This window comes from Hydractinia symbiolongicarpus, chromosome 4 (assembly GCF_029227915.1).
Source record: "Hydractinia symbiolongicarpus strain clone_291-10 chromosome 4, HSymV2.1, whole genome shotgun sequence".
NCBI lineage: Eukaryota > Metazoa > Cnidaria > Hydrozoa > Anthoathecata > Hydractiniidae > Hydractinia > Hydractinia symbiolongicarpus.
The window spans coordinates 9,748,761-9,776,398 of record NC_079878.1 but is presented as its reverse complement, the minus strand read 5'-3'; the positions used below and the strand labels follow the sequence as shown (position 1 = coordinate 9,776,398).

General features: G+C 33.2%; 1 protein-coding gene across 2 annotated transcripts; it reads left to right on the top strand.

Moving 5' to 3' along the window:
- The first annotated feature begins 1,820 nt into the window (after positions 1-1,820).
- LOC130641155 (centrosomal protein of 104 kDa-like) lies at positions 1,821-26,580 on the top strand. 2 transcript variants are annotated; one of them, XM_057447834.1, is made up of 34 exons: positions 1,821-2,038; positions 2,267-2,304; positions 7,720-7,811; positions 8,364-8,445; positions 8,882-8,921; positions 9,677-9,775; positions 9,918-9,992; positions 10,542-10,691; positions 11,615-11,675; positions 11,757-11,812; positions 11,900-11,983; positions 12,254-12,325; positions 12,462-12,561; positions 12,678-12,802; positions 14,595-14,635; positions 15,029-15,087; positions 15,315-15,385; positions 17,184-17,351; positions 17,867-17,934; positions 18,118-18,154; positions 18,280-18,381; positions 18,459-18,512; positions 20,474-20,550; positions 21,028-21,136; positions 21,509-21,634; positions 21,730-21,780; positions 22,223-22,345; positions 22,665-22,740; positions 22,830-22,860; positions 23,437-23,545; positions 24,019-24,157; positions 24,522-24,589; positions 24,996-25,059; positions 25,966-26,580. In XM_057447834.1, the coding sequence occupies exons 1-34, from the start codon at positions 1,964-1,966 to the stop codon at positions 26,097-26,099; spliced, it is 2,856 nt and encodes a 951-aa protein (XP_057303817.1). In that variant the 5' UTR covers positions 1,821-1,963; the 3' UTR covers positions 26,100-26,580. The 2 variants fall into 2 exon arrangements, with proteins under 2 accessions (XP_057303817.1, XP_057303818.1); XM_057447835.1 differs by lacking the exons at positions 7,720-7,811; positions 8,364-8,445; positions 8,882-8,921; ... (1 more) ...; positions 9,918-9,992; positions 10,542-10,691 and having other exon boundaries at positions 1,888-2,038; positions 25,966-26,579.
- The last annotated feature ends 1,058 nt before the right edge of the window (positions 26,581-27,638 follow it).

The following is a 27,638-nucleotide window of genomic DNA, read 5'->3' as shown; positions in this document are numbered from 1 at the left end:
AGGTTTCGCAAATTATGTGCTTTTTTAGAAGGGCGAGCTCAATCATGCTGGGACGACTTTCAGACATTTTTGTGAAGAAAGGGCATTGGTGAACTTGATAGGATATCTTTTTAGTGATGGCATCAACAACAGATTAACCAATCTGACGGTTGACTTCATGGTCCTTTAATTGCCGTGCCAGGTATCGTTTTGAGTTGCATTAAAAACAGAGGGTAGCACCCAAGCCTCTCTTAACTGGTGAGGCATCAAGAATAAGTTGATCGCTGGATTTTTTGATGGCAAAGTCTTTGGTCGACTTAAGACCGTCTTGCACCCTATGGAAATGTTGTGTAGCGAGATATGGCCTTGAGCTCGCTTATGAGTGATTTCATGGTTGTGCGTGTTTCAGGAGGTGTAACTGAGGGAAGTGCAAAACTTCTTTTATGAGGGCGTGATGATTCATTGCTTCTATGGATAATTACGGATTTTGCTGGCGACGGAGACAGAGTTCTATTCGCATGCACTCTAAAGATACGCGATAAACTTTTCACCAAGCGACTAAGAATAAAGGACACTGGTAATTTTTAAACTGTCCTTTCAAATCATGCAGTATTCTGACACCAGTTAAAAAGATGTCGTTCACTTTTTAAAGAAGAGTTAAGAGTCAGTATCAAGAAATACATGACACGGATAATGTTGTTATAATGCATAAAAAGAGTGGGAAAGAATCCCATTTAACATTCCGATAGACTACTCTTGTGGGTTATCTCTCGAAGAGCTAACAGAAAATATTCTTAGAATCCGATTTTTATCTAGAAGAGAACTGTCGTAATCCTCTTTATCTACACTGACTTGCACAGCTTTTGCTATCTCAAGTTCGTCAAATTTGGACAAAAGCCAACACCCTTCGACAATACGCCCTGATAGGTTTGCCCAGCAGCTTTACATGGAGATCATATCTTTGTATTGCTGTTGGATTTTAAGGCGTTTGAAAGGAAGTTTCTTCCACTTTTGCTTCGTAAACTGCGTTGGCGTTTATTTAAATAATTTAAATATTCTCCTCTGGGCAAAAATTTGAGCTAAAAGTAAAATTTACTGTATGAGTATTGAAAGAATGTTGTCTTTAAGGTGCGCTACTATGCGTTGATGAAAAGTCTCATAAAGCGTCTAATGATGTGCAATCCCAGAAAATTTACTTCAGACTAGGAAAAGCTGTAATGTTTCCCTATGTGCTTTTGGACCTACATCAAACTGGCGCTTCATTTAATAGTTTTATTTCGCATTAAGGGTGGCGGAAACAGAGCGATAAGTCTATTATCTCTTCTAACACAATTTTATTTTGTACTGCCGTCTTGCGATATTTATATAATTTTGTCGTTTAACCAAACCACGATGATCAACGGGCCGTCTCATTCCGTATCCAGCAGGGAGAGAGAAAAAACATCGCACATACAGCATGTATGTAAAACGTCTTAAGTATCTTCTGTTGGAACTTGTTTTTTGCAGGCCTATCATTTCGGTATTTATTTGACTGGTCGATACGTCTTCGCAAAACTATTTGAAAAATATATAAAGAATTTTGATATTATTTCACGGAACTTTTAAGTGGCAGGGTCTTGTGCGTCTTGTTTCGAACGATATATTTTGCCTTATGTATGTTTATACGAACGAGCTACGAAGGACACACTTCCCAGTTTCCCTGATATGACCATCCTCTCTTCCGTCCTCTGTGTGGCATGGATTGCTTGGCAACGGTTTTCGAGCGTACGATATTACTGCCCTGTTATGACAAATGTTTACGCACCGCTATTGAGTATTTTAATAATATCAATAATAAGGTCTTGATCCAAAAGGGGTCATATTCCATATCCGCGCTTATTTTTGAGATGGAAAGCATTGCATTTGATTGCCTTTTTTAATCTCGTTTTTCCCATAAAATTACCTAACTAGATTAGTTATACGTCTAAGACTCTTAAACTTAACTATGTCTAAAAAATTACCTTTTAAAATATTGCACATGTCAGGATGTGATGATGGATATCATGCAAAGGAATTGGAGGTTTGATTTGATTATTTGTTAGTTTTTTTATTCTCAAAGGATCAAAAAATTGTCAGAATAAACATGTGTGTCTATAAAGACGAAAGAAAAAGCAAAGCTTGCAAAACTAGAATCAAGAGAGAACAAGGCAACCTACTTTTGAGTAAAGTATTACCCGCCATGCACCAATTAAAATAATAAAATATCATTTGTTAATATAACCCCTAAAAAATTCTGACTTGTCTTTAGGTACATAGTCCTACAACTAAGGGATGGCAATCTTCACGGTATGTTTTTAGTCCTATATAAAAAAAATCTGTTTGTATAGGAGCGGACATCCAAAAAGTGTGTTGTGTTCATCCTTTGATAAGTAGATAGATGTGCATGTTTTACATGGCTAGCCTCACAAATATCGAGGGATATACCCGGCCTATTATTTCCAGGAGGGGCCATGGCTTTGATGGGGAGTCCTTAATGCCCTAATGGGGAGTATTTAATGCCCTTTAAGGGGATGAGGGTTACATAATGACAAAAAAGTCATGATTAATGACTTATGCATGATCAGATCCGCCTACATAAAAAAAATGATTTAAAGAAAATTATTTTTTACTAGTTGTCTGGCATATTTTAGGCATGTGTAATAAGATCTAATGTGGTAAAGCCACAGCTACAGGCCTCGTCAGGAATGGTGTTCAATTGCACGCGCACAAGCTCACACACGCCATGTTTGAATGTTCCTGTGCGATCTTCGCACGCCAAACAAACACTAAATACCTCAGGCGTGCACTAATCGCACACTAAAATAATATTCTGTTCAATGAAGGTGTAGGGGAATAATATACAGTGCCGATTGCAAGTAAAGCGACACATCTTTGAGAGTACGGGTACAAATAAATCATCATCATCATCATTCTCGGCTTAACGTCCGTTTTCCATGCTAGCATGGGTTGGACGGGGTATATTAATGACCCTCTTCCAATCTGATCTAGACTGTGTTAGATCTAAACTCAACTTCCTCTCTATCAAGTCTGTCCTTATAACCTCCTGCCAAGTCTTTCTCGGTCTGCCTCTGGGCTTTGCCCCAGGAACTATCAAGTCTCTACACTTTCTTACCCAATTATCCTCCTCCATTCTTTCCAAGTGCCCCAGCCAATTCAATCTTCTTATCTGGATAACATCTTTAATTCTACAGAGACTTAGCCTGCTTCTTAGCTCATCTGAACTCTTTCTGTCTCTCAGACTGGCATTACACATCCACCTAACCATTCTCATATCATTCCTTTCTAAACGGTCAAGATCTTCCTGCTTCACTGCCCATGTCTCACTACCGTACAACATAACACTTCTTACACAGGCCTCATACAACCTACCTTTTACCTCAATTGACAGGACTCTGCTAGTCAATAAAGGAAGTAACTCTCTAAACTTTTTCCAAGCAGAACCTATCCTGCAAGTAACACTTCTTCCAACACCCCCTTCACTGCCCAACATATCACCTAAGTAACAGAAGTTCTTAACTATCTCTAACGAGCCACTGTTGTACATCATTAAAGCTGGAAATACTTCATTCTCTATAATCTCACCTTTGCAACGCTTGCATACAAACTGTATGCCAGCTCTTAACCTTCCACTAATACTACTGCACTTCTTATGTACCCAATGCTTGCAAGTCTGACAAAAAATTGAGTTACTACCAACCCCTTTCCTGCAAACTCCACAAGGCCACTTTCCAACTACAAGGTCACACTTGGCTGCAATGCTACTTATCATGACTTTAGACTTTGCTGTGTTTACCTTCAGCCCTTTCTCTTCTAGTCCTTTCTTCCACTTCTCAAACTTTTCAACTAATTCTTCCATCGACTCTGCTATGAGAACCAAATCATCTGCATACAATAACTCCCATGGGCAACCTGTTCTGAACTCCATCGACAGCGCTTCTAAGACTAGAATAAACAACAAAGGACTAAGTACAGAACCCTGATGTACACCAACATTTACACTAAATTCATCACTAAGTGAATCGTTAATCCTGACACGACTTCTAGCATTGCTGTACATAGACTGAACCATCGTAACTAGCCACTCATCCACACCTAATTTTCTCATAGCCCACCAAATAACTTTACGTGGAACTCTATCAAAAGCTTTCTCTAAATCTACAAAGGCAAAATAGAGATTCTTTCTCTTTCCTAAATACTTTTCCTGAAGCTGTCTGAGTAAAAATATTGCATCTGTAGTGCCACGCCCTGGAACAAAACCAAATTGCATCTTATCTATATCAACTCTTTCTCTAAGTAACTTATCAATCACTCTTTCAATAACTTTCATTACTTGATCAACCAACTTCAAACCTCTATAGTTACCCCTTTCTAATGCATCACCCTTGCCCTTGAAACAATTCACTATTACACTCGACTGCCACTCACTCGGAATAGCACCATCCTTTATAATCTGGTTAGCAAGACTTGTAATAAGCTCAACTCCAATATATCCAGATGCTTTTACCATCTCTGCTACAATACCTGATACTCCTGCAGCCTTGCCAATCTTCATTTTCCTAATAGCCTCCACTACCCATTCTGTCTTGATCTGCATGGCTGGCCCTTCTACGACATCATCATCAGACAAATTATCCTCGTCCCAATCAAACTCAGTGTTAAGCAACCTCTGATAATGATTCTTCCAAGCTACCCTTTTCTCCTCCTCTGTGCTAGCCAAAACACCTTCATCATTACGTATACACTTCTCACCTACAATATCTTGATTAGTCTTCTTCATTTGCTTTGCTATCTTGAATACCTCATTGCGCTGGTCTTCCCTTCTTAACACATCTGCAAATCTGTTTCTCTCTGCTTCTGATTTTGCCTTATAAACTGCTGTACGAGCCCGACGCTTAGCTTCTAAGTAAATATTTTTACTACCACCTGACTTCCACTCTTTCCAAAGTTTCCTCTTTTCCTTTATACACTGGTCAACCTCATTATTCCACCACCAGGTCTGTCTATGTCTAGCTGGTCCTTTCGTCCACCCACAGGTATCATCAGAAGCTTCTAGAAGGCAATTCTTCAAAGTAGTCCAAGTACTTTCAACATTGTCACTATCACATTGACTATTGTAGGCTAACTGCTGAACTTTTGCACTAAATTGTCTTGCTACAATCTCTTCCTTCAGCTTCCAGACTTTTCGATGGGGCCTGTACTTTCCCTTGGCTTCTCTGACACTCTTCAAGATAATATCACAAACCAGCAACCTATGCTGGGAAACACACTCTTCCCCCGATATAACTTTCACGTCCTTCACCACTTTCTTGTCTGACTTTCTAACCAAAAAGTAATCTATCTGTGTCTTACAACCACCTGACTCATATGTTATCAGCCTACTCTGTCTCTTACTGAATGATGTGTTGCAAACCACCATGTCCGTTGCCATTCCAAACTCAAGCAATCTCTCCCCTTCCTTATTTCTGCTTCCAAATCCATAGCCTCCATGCACACCTCTATAACCTTCAGATGACTTCCCAACATGACCATTAAAGTCGCCGCCCACCATGACAAGTTCAGTGTCTCCAAACTTTGATGTGACTGCTATTAACTCATCATAAAACTTATCTTTATCTTCCTCACTGAGTCCACACTGTGGAGCATAAACTGACAGAAAAGTGACAATCCTATTACCTATCAAAAACTTTATCACTATAATACGACTATTAACACGCATAACATCTATTACTTTTTCTACCCACTTCTCTGCAACGAATATGCCAACTCCTCCATATCCATCACTATTACCAATCCAAAAAAGCTTATACCTTGCCCTCCTACCTTCCACAAATCTCACTGAAGCTCCTCTCCACCTAACTTCCTGAACACAACACATATCAACAGATCTACGTTCTAACATTTCAACTACTTCACCTGCTCTACCTCTCAGAGTACCAACATTTACACTAGCCATCCTCAACCTAGTGTTATCTACCTTGTGATGTGATAGCTGGGTAACGGTCTGACGATGCTCACATCTGACATCTGTCCTACCGTGCGCGACACCTTCACTCCTTAGAGTTCCAGCCCCGTTTACGCAGTTTGTCTGATTAACTATTCTTACGGCCATTAATAAAGAGTTTTGGCATTGTTTTACAGCTGGATGCCCTTCCTAGCGCCAACCGTTTACAGACCGGACTGGGTGTTTTTTAAAGTGACACCATCACTATGTGGCATTTCATGGGACTTCCACAATCGCCCCTTTAAACTAAGGTATGGTGGAGGACGTTCAACTCCTCTCTTGTCTCTTAAGGAGACCCTTCACCCAGCGATTAAATAATTCAGAGTGGGAGTACAATGCGCGTGGGAGTAAAATAAATAAGTGTAATTTTTTTATTAACGCGAGTACGCAATAAATAAACTTCTCCCAAGTAAATCTTTAAAAATATATATCATGGTACTCTTGAGTTATATTAAAGAAAAACATAAGACAATAATTTTAATTCACCATTAATTTTTTTTAATTTAGTTGCTTTTTTAAATTAAAAAAAAAATTAAAAAAAAAATTTTAAAGTTCAACTTTAAATGCTTTCGCTACTTTCGTTATATGAAATCACTTCCAGCATGTTCTTTCCAAGCACAGAGTCAGCATGATATCTAATTATAGTTATTGTAATCAATTGCCACATGCAGACTTTGCTTTCTGAATATTTTTTTCAACAAACATTGCTGTATAACTCAGACAACAGTCTGTATAATTTCATAATATTGTCATAGAAACAGGACGTCACAAAGCTTTTTTCTTTTTGTTTTTGGGGGGATGTTTTAAGATCGAAGCAACAATAATAACATGAGGGAATTTTTATATAAAAAAAACAGTTTAATGTTTAATGATATCTGTTTTTTGAAAAATCTAAAAAAAAATAATATTTGCGTCTAAAAAAATATTTCAAAAAAGTTATTAACTAAAGAGTTTTATGACTGTATCATGCACGTTTTATAATTATTCTTTGTTCTGTTGCTACGTCGTATAATTTTTTTATTAAAAAATAATGAATAATGAACGCATAGCACAGTTTAGTTTGTTGCAACAAATTACCTGCTTTTTAAAACATGGCAAAATTAGTGTTGCTGTATGCGAGTTCTATGATTACTCGAGAAAAAAAAAATGGAACAAAAATGAGCACACACCACCACACGCCATTGGAAATTATACTTTGCGAACATCGCACGCCTCAAAATGATTGAAAAGTATAAGACTTGCGAAGCTCGCACGCCAGCATTTTTCTTCCTGACGAGGCCTGCAGCTATGTGATTCCTATGGTTAATTTCAGAAGTTGGTTGTGAGGATTGCCAAGCGCCTAAATATAATAACCAACCCCTCATTGCATGGCATTATTCATATTGTGAGCGCTAATTTTACCATAAAAGATTGCATTCTATGTTAGCATATGGCCTGTTCATATAAATGTGTTATTACACTTTCTTAGGAAGGAAACAAAAGAGGTTCATGCAAATATACAGAAAAAATATGTCTTCTAAGCTTTTCATTTTGAGAAATTACATACATAAATCATGCAATGTGCATGACAAACAAAAGAGGTCCATACAAATAAACAGAAACAGCATGTCATCCCCTTTTAATTTTAGACCAAGAATTTATATTTCCTAACTTTGTGTTAAACAGGTTTTTATTATATATTATTTTCTTTTTATTTTCAGATTTTGTGTTTATCCACAAGAAATAATACTTTGTTTAAAAGACCCATCTTCTGTTTCAAAAATTCAAATTTTGTCCCATCAATATAATATTTGTAAGTTGTCTGTATATATATTTACATTGATATGCCACTCTGTGAGGCTTGGATTCCTGTAAGTGATCATGCCTGAGAAATGTTTGTAAAGCATTAAATTATTATTCGTTGGTCATAATGCATGAAAACAAACAACTAAAAAAGTTTGCCTAACCAATGTGACAGTGTTCTGCATTGGAATTTTAATAGGTGTTTAAGAAAAGGACAAACCAGTTCAATTCTTTGGGCTGGAAAGCCCTAAAAATATTCAATTTTTTTTTAGTTATAACTGGTTTGTACTTATCAGACTCATTTAAGGTCATTGTGTTTTTTTTATCAAAGAAGAAATTATGCTCATATTTATGAGGCAATTGTGTTCAGTCTGAAAAAAACAAATATATATATACTAGAATTGCTAACAAGACTGGATTTTTCTCTCTTTAACTGTTGGCCTGTATTGTTGTTAAAGGTTAAGAAAATATAGAGGCAAAAACCAGTGTCTTTCATTTAATTTTTTTACTGATACACAACGTGGTAGCAAAATTTTTAAGAGTCCTTGCTTTAATTTCTTAGCATCAAAGATTGAAATATTTATATCCCTCCCAACACAACCTGGCATGAAATCTTTGGTTGGTTGCAAATTTAAAAGACTTGGGTAGGTATAGTAACTTGCAATACCCTTCTTAGAACAGGGTGGTCACAAGTAATGTAAATTTTTGTATGAAAATTTTTGCAGAACTTATTTTTGAAATTTCTTTTTGTGATTTTAGATTATATTTGTCAAATTCAACTATTCAAAATTGCACTTGTTAGAGCAAACAAACAAACCCTTTTTTTTTTGTCTTTTTTTGTCGTGGGTTCAAGTCCCATTTGATCCATCATCTTTGCAGCACTTGGAAAGATAATGTGCAGGATTACTTATACACATATAGCTCACATATGCACAGTTGTTCCTATAAACCCTTTCTTGTTATCATTTTTCTAAAAAATATTTAAAATGCAAAATTTTTGGTGAAAAACATTTTAACAGCAAGTTATAGTATATATAGTTATAATGTTAGATTTTAATACACATGTATTCTTCTTTGCAGCTATGTTCAAATGTCAACAAATGAAGGAACTAATTTTAAGGTATATATAAATAGTTCAGTAGATGCACTATTAATATTGTGCATTATCCTGTTACTTTTTTTTATATTTACTTTAACAAATTAAATTTTCATAAAGTTTAAGATAGGAGAAAATAAAAACATTAACAAGAAATATTTTACTGTGGAAAGTTTATCATTTCTTGAACATGCTAGTTTAGTAGGCGACGTTTCGGGAGATCCTTTAATTTCATTATTATTTTTCATTTTAATTTAAGCACTGCAAAATAATGGAAATCGATCTACCACTTTTTACCCAAATTTAGTCTGTTAAAACTTGTGTTAACTTTGATACTGCCTTATGTTAATTCTGGTGAAAGGCGATCCATATTTAAATTTCCCCAAAATTTAAAAAATTGGGATCAAATATGTAGTATTGATATAATCCAACAATACACTAGGAAAATTTGAGCATCTTAAATTTAAATTTAGTCTCTAGCATCTCTGCATTGGTATTTTGCCATTTTTTATTGTTGCAAAAATTGTGCTAATGCCCTAAAACTAGTCTCCTATTTGCTCAACAGACAAAAAAAACAATTATTTAATTGACCTGTAGGATTGATAAATCATTATCTGGTGAAACTATTTTCTAGTGGCACTGGTGCATTATAAAAGCTGTTTTGTTTTAAAATTAGTTGTGACATTTAAATCTATAAGGGATACAATTTACCAGGTTGTTCTTTTCTAACCAGCTGACTTAACATAAAAAAAAATATTTTTGCATGTTTTTATTTTCAGGCTCGAGAGTTGAAGTCTGTGCATCTAAATGCAGATGGGCAACTGGTAAAACTTTTAATCCATAAGAATCATGTCAACAAATTAAATTTATATAACCAGGTATTTATACCGTTTTTTTGCGTGTTATTTTATTCCTTTGTATTTCGTATTCTCTCTTACGTGTGACGTTTTCTCAGTAGTTTTACTACAGTTAAAACCTTTTTTCTCTCTGTAATATACATTTGAATTTGTTTGTATTAAGGTTTGTATTGTAGCCGTTAACATTCTTGGTCATTCACTGGCACACGAATATAATTTAGTTGATAAATTAAATTCAGTAAGTCATATTTTATGTGTTGATCTTTTAAGTATTAAGAACAGAGTAATCTGTCTGAAAAAATGACTACATTACAAAGATTGCAGGTAAATAGCAGGGTGACCACTACTCATGGGAATCCAAAAGAATTTCTGAAAAGAGAAATCCCTTTTGTAAAAAAACTTCCTAGTGAAACAAATTAGAGAAAACTGTTTGTCCATTTCTTAGTCATAAAGTTAAAAGTGACCTGTCTATATACATGTTTTTCTTTGTCATTAAAATTTAATTTTTGTTGTTTAATCAAATCACTCCTGAAAAGAAGATAAGAGACTTGTGGAATACTTCTGTAGCTTATTTTTTAAAAATGTGTATCCACTCTTAACAAATAGAGGGGATAGGGTGGCAAGAAGATTAAAATTTAAGGTTTCCTAACCTTGTCCTGTGTCTTATATATGTACAGGACAATTTGTTAAGTATGTGCTTTTATTATGTCATGTGTTTTGTGCTGTATTCAACTTCTTTTGGTTGTCTCATGCACCTTATTTTTTACTTGTGTTTCTAACGGTTTAGAATAAAGATGACCTGATTACCTTTTATATGAACCAATCAAATCATGTAAATAATGAAAGTGGTTTGAACGAAGCTCCTATACCCTATGCGCGATATGAAGAAGGAAAAGTTATATCTCCTTTTGATGACCTTGCATTTGATATGTATCAGGTAACAGCTTTTTAAAAAAATTAAAAATAATAAAACAGCTATCTGAAATCTAACTAAACTTTACTTGTCTTTATGGCGCCGTAGATTAGTGGTTATAGCTCTCGTACTCTGTGCGGGAGACCGGGGTTCGATTCCTCTTGACGGCGATTCAACATGGGCGAGTGAATGTTACCATAGCCCCGGGTTAACCCAAGCCATGTGAGGGAAATTGGGAAGATGGTACACTGTGTGGGCCGTTGGATGTTGCCAGGAGTTGTCTAGTAGAGCGCGGGCCCTATTTGGGTCTGCGCCGCTTAAAATGAGCATTAAATACTCTAGGACTCTCCATCTAAGCCATGGCCCCTTCTGGAAATAATAGACAGGGTATATCCCTCGATATTTGTGAGGCTAGCCATGTAAAATATGCACATCTATCTATCTATCTATCTATCTATCTATCTTAAGTGGATTCTTTAGTGCTGTTTTAGATCACTAGCTTGAATGAGCAGGTTATTTACATTAAGGACTTCGGAAATGAAAAAGGTCTTGTCTATGATTTTATCGGTAATGTTTAAGGGCATCTAATCTATTCCACAATCCTGTTAAGTTTTCCACGCAGTAACCAAATACAATAAATAGTATAGGTTTGTTGTATGGGTCATATTGGTAAACTACTATATCTGACTGAGTCCTGTTGATGAGCATTAGAAAGTTAACATATTGAGAGACTGAATATAATTTTTCTTTACTAAACTTTTGTAGAAAACTCTAGAAATTGATTTATACTGTTGCTTTCGCCCTTCAATGTTTAATTAATTTAACAGCTGAAAAACAACAACAATGGAATAGCAAATCTAAGCCGTGGATAAAATTCTTAATGAATCTATTTTTCACAGAAGTTACTATATTTTGTAATGTGTTAAGGTTACTGAACAAACCTTTAGGATCCTGAGACTGCACAACTTATTCGAAGATTGGAAACTAAAAAACACAAAGCTGTATTAGGTAAGGCAATAATTATTAACAAATAAAGGGGGTTTGTAATAAATCCTTAATTTACTGATTCTTTTTTTTTTATATTGATAGAAGAAAGATTTGATTATGCAAAAAAGTTAAAACAAGCAATTGCAGATTTATATAAGGTAAAGAATTTTGGTGAACTTTGGTATTACTTGTAGTTAATTTTATGCAAAAATATTGTGCAAGAGTATATTATGCTGTATTGTTAGGTTGGAGAGAAGCTTGGAAAATTCGAAGTGGACAAAAAAAGAGCCATTGAAATGGAGAATTACGATCTTGCAAAATCGAAAAAGGTTTTTTTGTCGTTTTGTAAAGCAGTTGTTCCATGAACTAAAATTTACTTATCCTAAATGCTTTATTCTGTGTGGTCACAGGAAATTGAATCCACGCAATTTTTAGCATGTGAAATTAAGCATGTGCAGAGAATAACTCTGAATCAGTTCTTAAGGCTGCTATGATGGTTGCGGTTCTAATGTTTTATATGATTTGTAACTAGCTACCAGTGTGAATAAATTTTTCTACAAAGGTCTGTAAGTTTTCTTTACCATGTTTACGTTTTTTAGGTCCAAGGAGATGAATATAGGCTAAATGTTTATAAACAATTAGATATTGTGGATTTGCTTGAACTAAACAAAGTAGGATTTTTTTATTCTGTTTAAATTTGTTTTCTTATTTAATAATTTATCCCCAGTCTTCTGTGTCTTTAATTTTTACTTCTATCGTCTTCTGAAGAGTTAATTTTAGCAAGGTGATAAATTTTACTCATGGCAGGAAACAAATGCCAACAATCCAGAAAAAAAGAAACCAACCAATTTTAAAGAAAAAAATGACGATTTAATACCAATACCGACGAAGCCATCTCATCACTCAGGTAAGACATTTTAATTTTATATACCCCCTGGTACAATATAAAAAGGAGATACCCTTATATAATTAAATTTGTATTTTTTTTTCAAACCTTGAACTTTTCAACTTTAATTTATTCAGAAATAAAACTTCCTCCAGTTACACAAAGCGGCATGAAAATGGTGACACCTATGAAAGTAGAAAGTAGCATCACAATTCCGAACATTTCACCGAGTAGAACTAGTCCTTTTTCTCAAGATGAATCTGTAAGTAAAAAACTTACAAACAACCTGTTTGTAGTTAAATTAACCATGTGTGCTATGTGTGCTGTATATTTTTTATGACTACTTTCCATTATCATCATCATCAAACCATCTGTTTTCCATGTTTCCCCGTCCAACCTATGCTGTAGGTTGGACGGGGTACAGCTACCAAACCTTTTTATGATTTTTACCACCAGTAACATTCAGACGCTAACCATCCATGATTTTTATCACCAATTTATGTTAATTTTTGTTATTGATCAATAACAAATTATGATTAACCATCTTTAGAAATGATTAACAATTATTTAAAATGATTAACTCATAGAAGAAGAAAAAAAAACGTTAAAAGTTTAGTTAACAATCAATTAAATTTTTTTATTCAGGGTGATAATCATTGGCACTTATTTATTAACAATCAAGAAAAGTTATTGAAGGGCAATACAATATATCGACTGTTAATAAATCAAAGTATTTTCTCAAGAATAGCCTGCTTGTCTATAAGTGAAATTACTTTCGAAGTAGTTTGTGCTTTAGCTATCATTTATTTATAAAGAAATATGATTTTAGTAAAAAGTAAACAGTTCTCACAAACAATCGAATATTACATTTAAGTTTAATGACAGTTTAAAATTCTTTAAAGCTACTTTAAAGATCATAATTTTTTACTCGCACAAATTAATAAAAATTCTTGTCAAACATCTAGCAAGCATAAAAAGTTGCTAATATTTACGTAGACTAAAACATGTTATCAACCTTTTTTGCTACCAACAATAAGGTATTTATTTAGAATAATGTATTACATATAAATTAGTTTGACATTGTGCTGGTAATATTTTTCTTTTCTGACAAAAAAAACTTCTGTGACATCCAATTGAATCTATTTTATCAATGTTATTACCAATATAAATTCACCATATTTCAGTAATTGTAAAAAAAATGACCGTACATGAAAAAGGCTGCCTGTCAATGATGAATTAAAAATGAAAAATATAGTCAATCAATAAAATACACTTGTCATCAATACACAATACTAACGGCTAAACTTAATAAATAGATAACAAATTTTGTTAACCACCGAATACTTTGAACGTTGAATCAATATATCTTCATAACAGCCATTAAAAAGCTACAGACTTAATAAACCAACTAAAAGATTTTTTAATCAATTAACAGACAATTTATGTGGTTAGCCGCAGTGCAAATCAATAAAGGTTGGTATGGTATGACTTTTTTTCAATCTGAGACTGTATTAGCTCTAAACTCAAATTCCTATATTTACATAGTAAATGTGTAAAATAATTTTTTCCGTTAACTTTTAAAAGAAAAGTTACCTAGGAAAGATTTCAAAATTCAACACTTGATGGAGACTTATGTGTTGGGATGTAAGAAGGCTAACTTGAAAAGTAATGCCTGAAAATTATAAAAACATCAAAAAATACGAGTAATCATAATTGTTGTGAGGTAAATAATGCATGCTGTTTAAAATAGCACCACCTTTTTTTAAAACGTTTTTACCATCTAGTTACTTTAGTTCTAATTTACTGGGGCATCAATTTTGGTTTTTACATTCATAGCAAGTTAATATAAGTATAAAACTTCACTTTACTTAACACAGAAAGATAAAAGTGATGTGTCAGAAGATTGCACTGCAAAGTAAATATAAATTTCATGATTTTTGATAATTTCCTGCAATAACGTTACATCTCAATGTATAGGTATTATTTTGTATAAAACCTAGATAGAAAAATACTATTTATTGATCTATTTTCCAATGTTTTACTTGCTTTGACAGGTTGATAGATTTGAAGAACGACCACTACCAGCTCTAAAGGGGTTAGAAATATTTAATTTTTTATAATGTACTAATATAAAAACCAATATGTTTGTTTATTTTCACTATTTCGGTTTTTACATTTTAAATGGTATTTGAAGCTACCTTATATTTCAGAAGTAACAACACTGCTGATTTTTGTTTTACTTTAATTTGAAACAGAATTATCTTCTATGGCAAATATATTAGGCATAATATTACGGTGTGATTGCCCATAGTGGATACTGCAAGAAAAGGCCTGCTTATAAAATTCTTTTACCATTATGACTGCATTGGCATAATTTTTATGATTTTCAACCATGATTACCCACCCTTTTTACCAACTTGCATGAGAACGTTTGTTTTGTTTAATTTATATCAGAATCAGTTTGTGTAGTCTAAAATTAAATTTTTAGAAAGCAGCAACCTCTTTTAGTTGATGATGAAGATTCCCCAAAACACGACGAAGATTTAGGTGAGTTAAACAATTTAATAAATCTTTAATAAATTAATAAGATAAGGGTTGTAAAAGTTTTTCCACTAATCTTAACAATTATTTGAAAAAATTGTTATATGCAAGGAACATCAAAATTCTTCTCTTCTTTATTACTGGCGATTTTTATAACTAATTTTCATTTGTGGAATAAACTTTTTTAAAAAGCTGTTGACTTCTTGTTTTTTTATGGTATTTTTTTTCTACAGATTTACCAGTGCTGAGTGAAAAAGAAGAACGGGAATTTAGTTTGATAATTGATGTTTTTGGCATGAATATGGTAATAATTATTCAGAATTGTTTAGTCTTTATGTATAAATTTTTTTTCTTATATTGAAGAACTACTTTGCTCGTCACTAACATACTGACTGGCAGCAAGCAGGATTTGATTAGCGTTCCCTGGAACTAGGAGCTGCAGACGAACCCACTACACTATGTGCAGCAATATGTTAGTGACTAGTCGTTTGCCTGTAGAAAATCCACGGGTTCGCCCGTTGCAGCTAAGCTACCATTTTGCGTGACAGACAGACAGACAGACGTATACAGGCATTATAATATAGATGAAATCAGATAGTTTATCCGGATGGTGTGTATACATAGGTGAATATTTATCATGGCACATCTGTATTCTTCAATACGAATAGTTCTTCTTCAATATGACTTACACAGATTATACCGATCTAGGTAAACATTCTCTGTTGAGAATAAAAAATGCGGATGTGCCATGATAAAAGATCTTTTTTTGAAATAATAAATATAAACTTTCATTTATAAAGCGATTGAAGAAGAAACCATATGCATAAAAGCCAAGACATTTTTATTCGTCATAAGGAGTTGGTTTTATTGACATGATTTTCAATGTATGTATTAGACTCAAAATACCACATCATGAAAAAAATTGTATAAACATTTTATTTGTCATGATTGAGATTTAGGAAATAATAGTATTAAAAAAATACTTATTGCTTATATTGCTGTGATCTGATTGGTTAATTTCGATCCTCTAATATCTTCTCAACTAATAAATAAATTGATTTTGTCAATGACAGCTGTAGCTATTAAAATGTAACCTAAAATAAACTCGCTTGTTTATGATGTGATCTATATTTTCCAATGACAAAAACTAAGCAAATAAGTTGTATTATTTTAAAATTTTATTCAGCATTTAAAAATCAAGTAATTTTTGAAATTATTAGCTAAGAACCTTAAAATTCCTAAATGTTTAAGAATGATAACCAGCTCACACTTTATGTATTTTTCTGTTTTTTTTTTTTCTTACAATGTTAATACACATTGTTCGCAAAAACTCCTTCATGTTCATGTTTGCTGTATTATTTTATTTAAGAGGGTGGTTGGACTTTTCTTAAATTTTCGGAGCTCTAGGAAATTGTTATTTGCACAAATTTGTAATTTAAAGCTAGAAAAAGAAATTGTAGCAAGAGATTTCAACTTACCACTTTAAAAGTCTGAGTACAAACTTTTGTCTGTATGTTTTATTTACAAAGTCAATCAGTCTAACATGTTTTAATTTTAAAAGTCAATTTCATCCCAAAAATTACTAAATATGGAAATATATACAAGTTAATATATAAGGTATTTAATTAAAGCTGTACGATGACAAATCTCGAAAGATTTTATATGGTTTCATTGTATTTTTTACTAGGTCTATCGTCATTGAGGTGGCAATAAAATTATTATTATTATAAACATATTTATACAGGGTAAAAACTCCTTTTTATATAAACATTGTTACCAACAGCCCCCCTGTTTAAAATAAATTTTTTAAAAATATTAAGAAATGAAAAAAATAGAAAAACAAGGGTAAAAAAAAAATGGCTATAGCAGAAAATTCATAGCTCAGCATAGGGGATCAAAAGAACGTTGAGCACTGACAAAAAGTGCACATAAAAATGTGTCTCTTCTTTGTGGTATGGTTTATTAACAAGAATTTGACTTTCCTCCACAAAACAAGTTATCAAACTTGTCTGTTTTTTTTTGTTTTTTGTTTACTCTTGTAGAATTTGTAGAAGAAATTGTAATAGATGGGTAATCTTTCATTTACTTAATTTTTACTGAAGGCAAAGCAACTGCATTCGAAATCCTGGAAGCATCGCGAAGAGTCATTAACCTTGTTAAACACAGAACTTACAAATCCTACAGAATGGACTACTGAGCATACACCAAAAGAAGTAACACAAGCTGTTGTGACTGTGTTGAAAAAATCATTACAGGATCAAGTGTTGGTGGTAAGCCGTATCTTTGATTTTCCTTGATTTCAGTGAAGAAACTTTAGCAGAGATATTTTCAGACATTTAATTTAAAACAAAAAATTTTTAGGCCCATTCTTTTATTTAAGGAGGTTTAAACTGTTTTGGAAACTCGTGCCATAGAAGTTAGCAAGAGAAAGAAAAATCCTAATTTCGACAAATTGCAGTGAAAAATACTTTTTGACAGTGCAGATCCAAATTTTGCACCACATATATTTTTGAACTTAAAAGTAACTCTCTGTGTGATTCCATATTTTGTTATTCTGTTTAATTTGGTTTGGGTAACCCAGCAAAAATTGGTAAAGTTACACATAAAGTGTGAGAACATTATCATAAAAATGATTTTTTTCCTATTATCTGATTGATACAGGCTTTTATGAGAAAGGGAATTAAAATTGCTTTTGATTGAATAGAGGAAAACCTTCACAATGTTTTTTTCTAAACTGACTATTTACTAATATACAATACAAAATCTTCTAACTTTTCCTTTCTAGGTTTTGAATAGCAGTATAACATTGATGAAATCTTTGTTGTCCACTTATATACCTCAAAACCAAAAGGAGTGAGTACAATCCTTTTTTGCAACTTCAGAAAGTATAATTTTTAATCCAAAAAATCATTTCTGTTGTAGAAAGGAAAACAAAAAATGTATTTCCTCATTAGAAAAAGATTGATCATTTTTTTTCTGCAATTCGTCAGTACCGATAGGTTTAAATCATTTTGTTTTTCTTATATGTTCATTTAGACTTGGAAAACATGGGTTAAGTCGTGCATTAGAACGAGTATGTATCAAAAATAGTCATGGTTGCAATGTTTTTATTTAGCAAATAATTTTTTGAAATATTTTTTTTTTTATTAGCGCTATACTTGAAATAGAAGAAGTTTTTAATTTCTTTTTATATTCCAGCTGTTACCAGTTATACTAAAGCGAACTGGAGACCTTGTTCCCAGATCTCGCAATTTAATGATTGATACTACTATTCAATTGGCTAATGAACCGGGACTAAAGGTAAGGCGCTATATGTGTGTTTTTAACACGCATGGGTTTATTTTTTACCTTAACGTGTTATTTGGTTTCTTTTTCAGGATTTGGGTATAATACAAAATACAGTGTCTGAACCCATCAAAGCAAAGAAAAATGTGAGGATATAATTACTTTATTCTTTTGTAAAAATTTAATGATAGAAAAAATAGTTCGAAACATACACATGCTACATGGACATAAGAATGAAAGTAGTGACACCTATTTTTTTATATGACTACACTACGCCAAAAGCGTGACTAAATTCTAATTCTCTATGTTTCATTGATTATACTTGCCCTTCATGTTCGGAGGTCCGACCAGGCTGACTATTCTTAGTAGAGAATGGACACATGATTGTGTCATGACATTTAAACATTGGCGATAAAGTCATACAATCAAAAAGGTCCGTAAAAGTTTTAGGAGTAACAATTGATGATAAATTAAATTTCAACTTGCACATTAGTAATCTTTGTCGAAAAGCCTCAGCCCCCAGCTGAATGCATTATTTAGATTTAAAAATGTACTGTCTTTGCAAACAAGATCTATTTTAGCACAAAGCTTCGTGTATGCAAATTTTAATTATTGTCTGTTAGTTTGGCATTTCTCTTCTTCGAAATCTCTTTTGAAAATTGAAAAACTCCACAACAGGGCTTTAAGTTTTATTCATGATGACCCAAGACCAGTTGATTTCCTCCCAAATAAACATTATATGGAATTAATAAGGCACAGACATTTATGTATAGAAATATTTAAAATTCTGAGAAACATCAGTCCTTTTTTCATGAAAGATATTTTCGTTTTTGAAGAAACTGATAGGCCACTAAGAAGTCAAAACATGAACAACCTAAAAACCATCAGTGTAGAAACAAGCACCTTTGGTCTAAACCGTTTGCGATGTTTAGCCCCAAAAGTTTGGAATAAACTTTCTTTTCATACGAAAAGTTGTGAAGATCTAGTTAAATTTAAGCAAATTATTAAAAATGGAATGGCTCTCACTGCTCATGCACAGAGTGTCGGCAATTGATTCCATAACTTGCGTAATCAATACGAAAATGGGAAAGGGGGAATGTTTATCTTTTTATTTTTTATTTAATCCCTATTTAATCCCTATTTATTTATTATAGTTTTCATCTAAAGTGTAAATATATGAAAATATTTGGTCGGTTTTGATAAGTTTTTTGCAAAATTTTAATTTTTTAAAGAACAATTAACGACGGTAAATAAATTAAATCAATCAATCAATCGACATCTGCTACGCTATTAGCGTGGGTTGCTAATATATTGCCACATGTAGTGCTTAATTGGTCTGCAGGTCCCAGTTCTGGGTGCTGCTGATTAAATCCAGCTTGATGCCAGGTAATATGTTAGCGATGCCCAAAGTAGTCATACTTTTGTATGACATGTTTATATAATGTATCACAGTACACTTTTTTTACAAAAAAAGGTCATGACAGTAAAAAAAATTTTTATAAATTTTGGCACAGAAGTTTTTCTAGTAGTTTCTCAAAAGTGATAATAAAAGATTAAGTAGAAATCAGTTATGAATTCTATTGTTGGATTTGCAGCTACAAGTCAACTGTGTAACCGTACCCGGATGTATAAAACAAAGTTGCACTTGATGCCATGTTGGTCCAAAATATCACAGACTTTTGATGATTTCACACACATTGAAATGTTTAGTTCAAATTAAAGACATGTCAAATTTTTTAGAATTGAAAGTTATGTAAGATTGCTTTTTAACCTTCTTTTTACTATCCAACTAAGTAGGGCATTATTCAAATCAGAAAAATAATCCATGAGAAGTTTGATGCTTTCAATCATGGGCGAAAAAAATTTTCAGCTTTAGGCAGACACTTCACTCTGGGCTATACCGTTTACATACCCTACCAGCTCCCAATTTCAATCCGAAAAGCTACCGTTTGACAGTTTTTAAATATAAGTGTCATAGCAGATATGAATCTCAGCTTGTTGTTAGCTCAAATGTAGCACATTTTTACTAAAACAGATGTTATCTGATAGCCCTTTCTTTTGTTAATAACGGATACATAAGATTGACTTGCTTTGGTCAATGTTTTAGGCACCTTGGAGATTACTAAAAAGTCAAATTGATATTATGCAAGCACTGATTAAAGAGCTTGGTGTTGACAAACAAGGGTAACGATGAATTGCTTGTTGTTGTTTTGATACGCCTATACATTGCCTTGATTACTCAGAGTTTCTAGTGCAAAACTTGTGGGTAAGAGTTTGGTTACGTATGTGAATAGCCAGCCTCGCTTTTTTTTAATACTTTTAGTAAAGGCCGATTTCCATTAAAGCGTTTTTATGCACGGTCCGCAGCGCCAAGATTTGCGCATGCCTATTAGATGCTTATTGCGTAATAATTTCTGCTGCAGCGCCCAAAATTTGGGAGCTTAAGCGTTTGCAGACGAACAACGATTTTGGCAACCAATAAAAATTTAGAAAACGTTGCCATCTTTAATGCAATAGAAATTGAGTACATTGAGAGCCGACTTTTAAACGCTGAAAGCTGCAATCATAAACACTTTAATGAAACTACTCTAAACTGCACTATTAATATATCAATTGATTTTATTTCCATATCCCACAGTGACTTTTTTCTTTCGTTTATAGTGGTTTTACGACCAGTCGTATTATGAAAGTTTTAAAAGCTGCCTTAGAACATCCCAACAACACAGTTCGTGATGCTAGTGTGAATTGCATACTAGAAGTCTACAAAATCGTAAGTGATAATAAAAAAATGGAATCCTTTTTTCTTTAACTTTGCCACTGCTAGGGATTTTGTGTTTTATGGTGAAATTTTATCCTGGAACGATTTTTGTGAAACAGGATCTCACTTCTTCTTTTGTACAATTTTCCTTCTGGTTATTCTTCTATTTCCGCCTTCATATAAATAGTCCCCAAAGATGTTCCACTAGATGAAGAAAAATATCTTAACCAATTCTAAAAAATAAAGTAAAACTTCATCATTGTGGAAATACTGAACCATAAAAATGTGATCGAGAATTTGGCTAACCCATTATTACCGGACTTTTCCTGACACTCTTGTTAGTGTAGTCAACCGTAGTTAAAAAAAATCTGCAATGCTTCTTAGGTGAAGACGCCTTTGAAATCGCACTTTCCTCCCGACGAACCTGCTACGCGAAAAAACCCTTTATACGTTAAATTGTTTGATGGATTTGATCGTGCTGATGGAAAATTAACTGAATCTGAAAGAAAGGTAAAGAGAGAGTTTGTGAAACATTACTGAATGAATAATTGCTGAGTGTGGAAGTGTTTAGTAACTTCTTTGTAACTGCTTCTTAAATTTTCTAGCTTGCTGCAAAGAAACAAAAGGAAGAAGAAGAAAAGAATAAAGCTGAAGAAGTAACAAATCTTTTAATCTATGTCTATGTATCTTATTTATGTAATTATATTGACATGTGTACGTTAGGATAACCATGCAAAAGAATTCTAGAAGACATCAGAAAAATTTAATATAATGTTGAAATCATAGATTGATAAATTACACAATATTAAAAAAATTTTTCAATCATTTACCAAGAACATTGCACGTCCTTTTGTGAAGGACTAATCTGTGGCCCGTGAATAAATCCACTGGTTCGCCCGTGTATTATTTACCATATTTCGTGTTTTTCGCTACTGCGGTTACCATTTTGAATGACAAACAGACGTATACGGGTATTACAATATAGATATTTTAAGTATTTAGAATACAAATTTCCCTAGGCGATGGAACTGCTTAATATAACAACGACTGCCTGTCCAAATAATTTTTTTATAATTTTCTAACTTTGCATGACTTTAGATAAAAGCCTTGCAAGAACAACTTCAAAATCTTCGTTCAATGGCCAATGCACAGGTAGAGAGTGAACTTGGTGATAAAAACGACAATCAAGCTCAACTACAAGAGAGTACCGCAAGTTGGAAGGTATATATGTTTGTCAGTGCGAACCTTTTTGTAGCTGAATTTTTATTCTTGAAAGTGAACTTGTATAAATATACACAACAATAATAAAGAGATTGACATTAATACTAATTTAAGCTAGAAGTTTCTCACATTCTGTGTAATGTCTAGGGGTTCAACCGATAAGAAGAATTATATAGATGTATATATGCATGAGCTTTTTCTAGTTAACGAAAATGTTTTTTGACTTGCATTTCAACTTCTGAATGCACATAAATCGTCTGTAGTTAGCTACTGTAGCAGTTTGACATGTACCTTTTAACGGCGCTATTTTTTGACTTAGGTACGCAATTCAATAAAGAAAGGTGGTAAAGAACCAGCGCGACGTGAAAGTAAATTAAAAACACCAATAAAAAGAGGTGCGATTTTTACACCTTTTTCTATGCATGGACATATTTGTAATCCAAGTATTTTCAAAATTTAAAAGAATTATTTTTTTATTCATTAGACGGAAGCAAAGCAAGCGCCGGTACTGATAAGTAAGTTGGGATTGTTTTTTTATTATTTGTTCACATACCGTGAACAAACGATTAAGCGCGCTAGGTGCTTATTAAGTATTTCGACATTTACATGGTGAAATCCAGATCAGAAGCAGGGAAACTCTGTTGCCAAAACTCTTTTTTTATTTTTGCCAAAATTTCTGAAAAAGCAATGAAGAATAGTAATTACTAAAACGACCAATGTTAACGAGGGAATGAATAGGAGAATCTGATTGATAATACTCTGTAGCCCTTTCTGACTCCAGCTCAAATCCGAAAAGAAAATCAAGAGTAAAGGGTAAAAAAAATAAGGGAAAAATCAAGCGAATTCTTAGACTAGTAGGATTGTGACGTTTTGCTACTTATACTACTGAAAGAAAATTTTTTCTTAAGCAGCTTTGGAAAAGGTAGAAAAATGACCGCTTTCTAATTCTAGTTAGATGTGGGCGTTCATTCAGAATTTTGATGCTTATTTAGGCGGAACACTTATGTTAAGGAATAAGTCCCTAATGGATCATTTACGATGTCGTTGTGGTAGAAATGCATGTGTTCACTACTAGTTTTCTCTTCTGTTAGAGTTTGTATATTTTGTGGTGAACAAAATGAAGATTTTTCAGAGGGAGGACTTGATGTTCATTACTGGAAGAGCTGTCCGATGTTGAATAGATGTGAGAGCTGTGCACAGGTTGGTGTTCAGTCAAATGTTGCACTATCTATAATTGGAGTTTTATTTTCGCTAGGGGCATGCTATGACGTTACAGGCGTTGTTAACACTAGTCACGGAATTTGGTTTGATTTAAAAAAAATCATTAGAAATTTAAAGCATATTTCTTCATTAAGTGTCTTTAACTTTTTATATCCTCTTTTGTACTATCACATACTACTTTTACAAAAATACTACCAGTACCACTGCGGTGTTTTAGTCGTTGTATTAAAAGTATAATATATATATCTTATCGATTTTGTTTTGATTTTTAGTTATTATTATTATGCAGTTTATTTTAGTGCAGTACGTTAGTGTGGAAATATATGTTCGCTGAATACGTTATTTTATCGCTCATGCATCAAAGTACAGTGGGGCGCTCATGCGTTTCTGACATAGATAACTGCAACATCCTTGATGATTATATATGATTCTTTGTTTCGGTATTTATTTAGGTAGTGGAAATTTCTACAGTGCGTGAACACTTAGTGAGCGAATGTGAGAAAAAGAATGAATATATGCGATGTAAAGTTTGCAATGTGGTTGTCGAGAAGTCAAACGAGAAAACACATCTCGATAGTGAAAAATGTAAAGGTATCATTGATGGTTTTTGTTTTTATTGACTTTATTGTTGTTGTTGTTGTTGTTGTTGTTGTTGTTGCTTTTGTTGTTATTGTTGTTGTTGTTGTATACGATTTTATACGCAACATCTCATAATTTGGACTTCCCAAGAAGATAGTCAACAAGCAACCAGTAAGCAACAGTTGAGACTGTAAAAGAGAGAAACTGGAACAACATAAAAAAAAAAAAACGTGTATTATTGTTATCGTTTTTTGTTTGTTTGTTTGTTTGTTTGTTTGTTGCTGTTTTTGTTTTTCGACAGTGCGGAACAAAACCGTATGCTTGTTATAAATTAGATTTTCATTAGACCTAACTACATTTTTTTTTCAACTTGTAGCATCGAGTGATAATTCAGAAGATACCGTGTGTCCACTATGTAACACGGTTCTCCCTGAAGGTGATGATGTAAGTTAAATCTTTTTGACACTTTGGGTTGTGTAAAGATTGCATGGAAGTTAATACACTACACATGCTAAATACAGCAGTATTTTCTTCATGTGCCAGGACATCTCCATGGTCATGAAGGCATGGGCCGAAAAATGATGAAAAATTGTACATAGTTCATTCCAAGAGAAATATTATTAGCCACCCTGTTTACTTAATATGATCGTAGAGAACTGATTGTGCATTGCGTTTTTATTGCGGTGTCTTTTAATAGTGTTATTTTGTCTATTATTTCCAAAACACTTGCAGATAACAAAACGTTGCAAACACAGAAAATATGCTTTATTATCAAGGACATGTGAATTCTGAAGTACATCGGTTCATTGCAATCAAAAAAGAATAACTAAGGCTGTTTTTCATTTTTTAGTGCTGGAAGACACATTTGATGGAACAATGCAAGCCTAATCGCGAACGCTTACAGCGAAATAAAGGTACAATCTAGCTTGATCGAATGATTGTTTCGTTGATTTCGTTTATTTTCTAGATACACAAACAAACATTTTTTTTTCACAACTTCCAACTTTTGATTAAACCTTCTGTTGTGTCACAGTTGTTTTGTATATAACACAGGCTTAAATTAATGCTGCAATGCTTAAGCTCTCTTTGTCCAACTGTGCTTGTTCATCTCCTCCGTATTCGTACAATGTTTGTCTGAAATCAAGAGCTAAAGTGTGGGTGATTTTGATACATAACGTATTGTATTTGACAATCAAATGCAGACTAATATTGCCTACTCTAAGGTTCCAAATAATTCCGTTAGATTGAAGGAGAAAATAAAGGTAAGGCTGTTTGAACAGTACGTTAATGTAAGAGGAGCACTAAAGGGTCGTTTGCCCATCAAAATGGACTCCCCCTCGCTTATTCCACCTCCCCTGGTTATTATTTTTACAAAGATTTCGGACAGCCCGCTTGTTAATCCCCTCCCTGCTATTCGGGACGATAGAGAAAAATAACGCCTAAATTTCGAGACAGGCTGAATGGTTAAATGTATTATCTATTTTTTTTAATATTCTTTTTCCTTTATTCTCTTCTTTTTCTTAGGCTAGCCGTGTCTTAAAAATATTCTTAAATTTTGATCGGATCTGAACCTCAATATTCTTAAAAATTTGCTCATACAAGAAGGAGCTAGGTATCCTGGTTGGAGTTTGGCGTATACCTAAAATACAGCAAGCAAATTTAGAAACATGAGTTTATTGAGAGTTTTGTTGATCCGATCAAACGAAAAGTTTTTACAGATTAAGCTTCGACTTAATTACTTGATTGACATCTGTTGATTTGTTGAAACAGACGTCCACTGTCTAATCGCTGTAGATACAACCGTTTTGTGTTTATTTTAGCTAATAAACCTTTAAAAGAAAACATGAAGACAAAATCTGTTGGGCGTGTTGCAAGTCGACTGGGGGGTATTTCGCGTGGGCGTGGTAAATCAACAAGCAAACTTCCAACAAGAACTCCCAACAAGAAGAAATAATCTCTTTATTTATCTCAACAACAGAAAGAAATATTCAAGCTGGGCAAGTTATTCGATATTGACAATAAAACATTTGTTTACCGTATCTAAAACATGTTACAAATGAACGCAAAACATTAAAACGTAAAATATATTTCAAATATAAATATTTTTAATATTAATAGACTGGATCCAATTGTCAACCGCGTGTTGTTGTTTTTTCTGAGGTTCAAAGGAGTGGTGTCATGATGTCTAATACTTTTTCTAAAGGAAAGAAAACAACTTAGTTTCCAATCCTCTGTGTATAAAGTGAGGCATCGCTTTTCGTTGTCGTTTTCATAATGTGTATATAGATATTTTTGTATAGTATCAAGTAAAAAAAGAAAAGCTTAATTTTGTCAGATATTTATATATTGTGTATTATATATTCTTTATTTGTAGAAAGATAATCATACTGAAAATACTGTTAAAAAGCATGTCTAAAATTTTGTTCACATCTTATAAAGTTATAAAAAATGAAGTATTTCATCCTTAACTCTTATTTTATTTTTAGTCTTCTTCACATACTCCTTTTATCAAAAATGGATCCTTTAAATGAAAAGGAACTAGTTTGAATTTATCATCGAAGTTTGTTCCTAAAACTGTCGGCCTTGTTTTTTTGGTGTATTTTTGAGGAGGATAGGGGTGTGGGAGTGGGTTTTAGGCCTAAAGTTGGCACGTCATTGCGGCATACTAATGCTGGAATATTAAAATTTAGTGCGATGTAAATGAAATAGCTCTAGTGATTTTCACTAACATTCGAAATTAAGCATTATAAAAGCAGAAATACAATGTTTAAAAATAATTCTGAGAACAAGTTAAGCCTTTTTCGGATGTCAAATTTTTTGTACTGTACTAGATGTTTCAGTCAAGCGGACAGATGTCACATCTAAAATCACGGATTTAGGTCAATTTTGGTTGTCGTACAATTCTGAGCGTCAGATTTTCGTCCATCGTACATATTATCTCGCCACTCCGTGCATCTGTAATATGAAGATCACATTGGCAGCTATGTTTAAACAGAATGAAGGTACTTAAAGGAAGGGAAAACTGCCTACGGGAGAGACTTTGAAGATATAATAATTTTTTGCATTTTGCAGGGAAGATATTATTTCGGTTTGTCTGTTCAGTATTCATATTACTGTGGAAAGTTTATCATTTGCGTTTGAAATCTTTTGCGTTTCTACAAATTTTTTTATCTAGTTCAGACTAGTTTTCTACGACTAGTTTAGCAAAGCATTTGCGGGAACACAGCCTCTTAACTTTTTCCAAAAACTACAAAAAAAATATTTCCTCAGGCACTTTCTTTCTTTAAAGTATTGAGATTATTAGAGATTATTTGCTTGAGTGATAAAATAGTTGATTGCACCACATATACCCTTGTTCAAGACACCAGCTTCACCCGCTGAAGTTCTTAACTTTTAAAACGCGGTTAAGAAAATCTATAAAATCCTATTGACAAACACGTAACTGTGAATGATGGGTTAGCATTTGATATTTTTCTGATAGATTAATTGATTT

What these genes read in the sequence shown, in the direction of transcription:
- LOC130641155 (XM_057447834.1), top strand. Translation starts at nt 1,964, where the DNA reads ATGTCTAAAAAATTACCTTTTAAAATATTGCACATGTCAGGATGTGAT. An exon ending in ATACCTCAAAACCAAAAGGA is followed by an intron (nt 17,935 to 18,117) that starts GTGAGTACAATC and finishes ATGTTCATTTAG; the next exon opens with ACTTGGAAAACATGGGTTAA. An exon ending in TAAGTCGTGCATTAGAACGA is followed by an intron (nt 18,155 to 18,279) that starts GTATGTATCAAA and finishes TTTATATTCCAG; the next exon opens with CTGTTACCAGTTATACTAAA.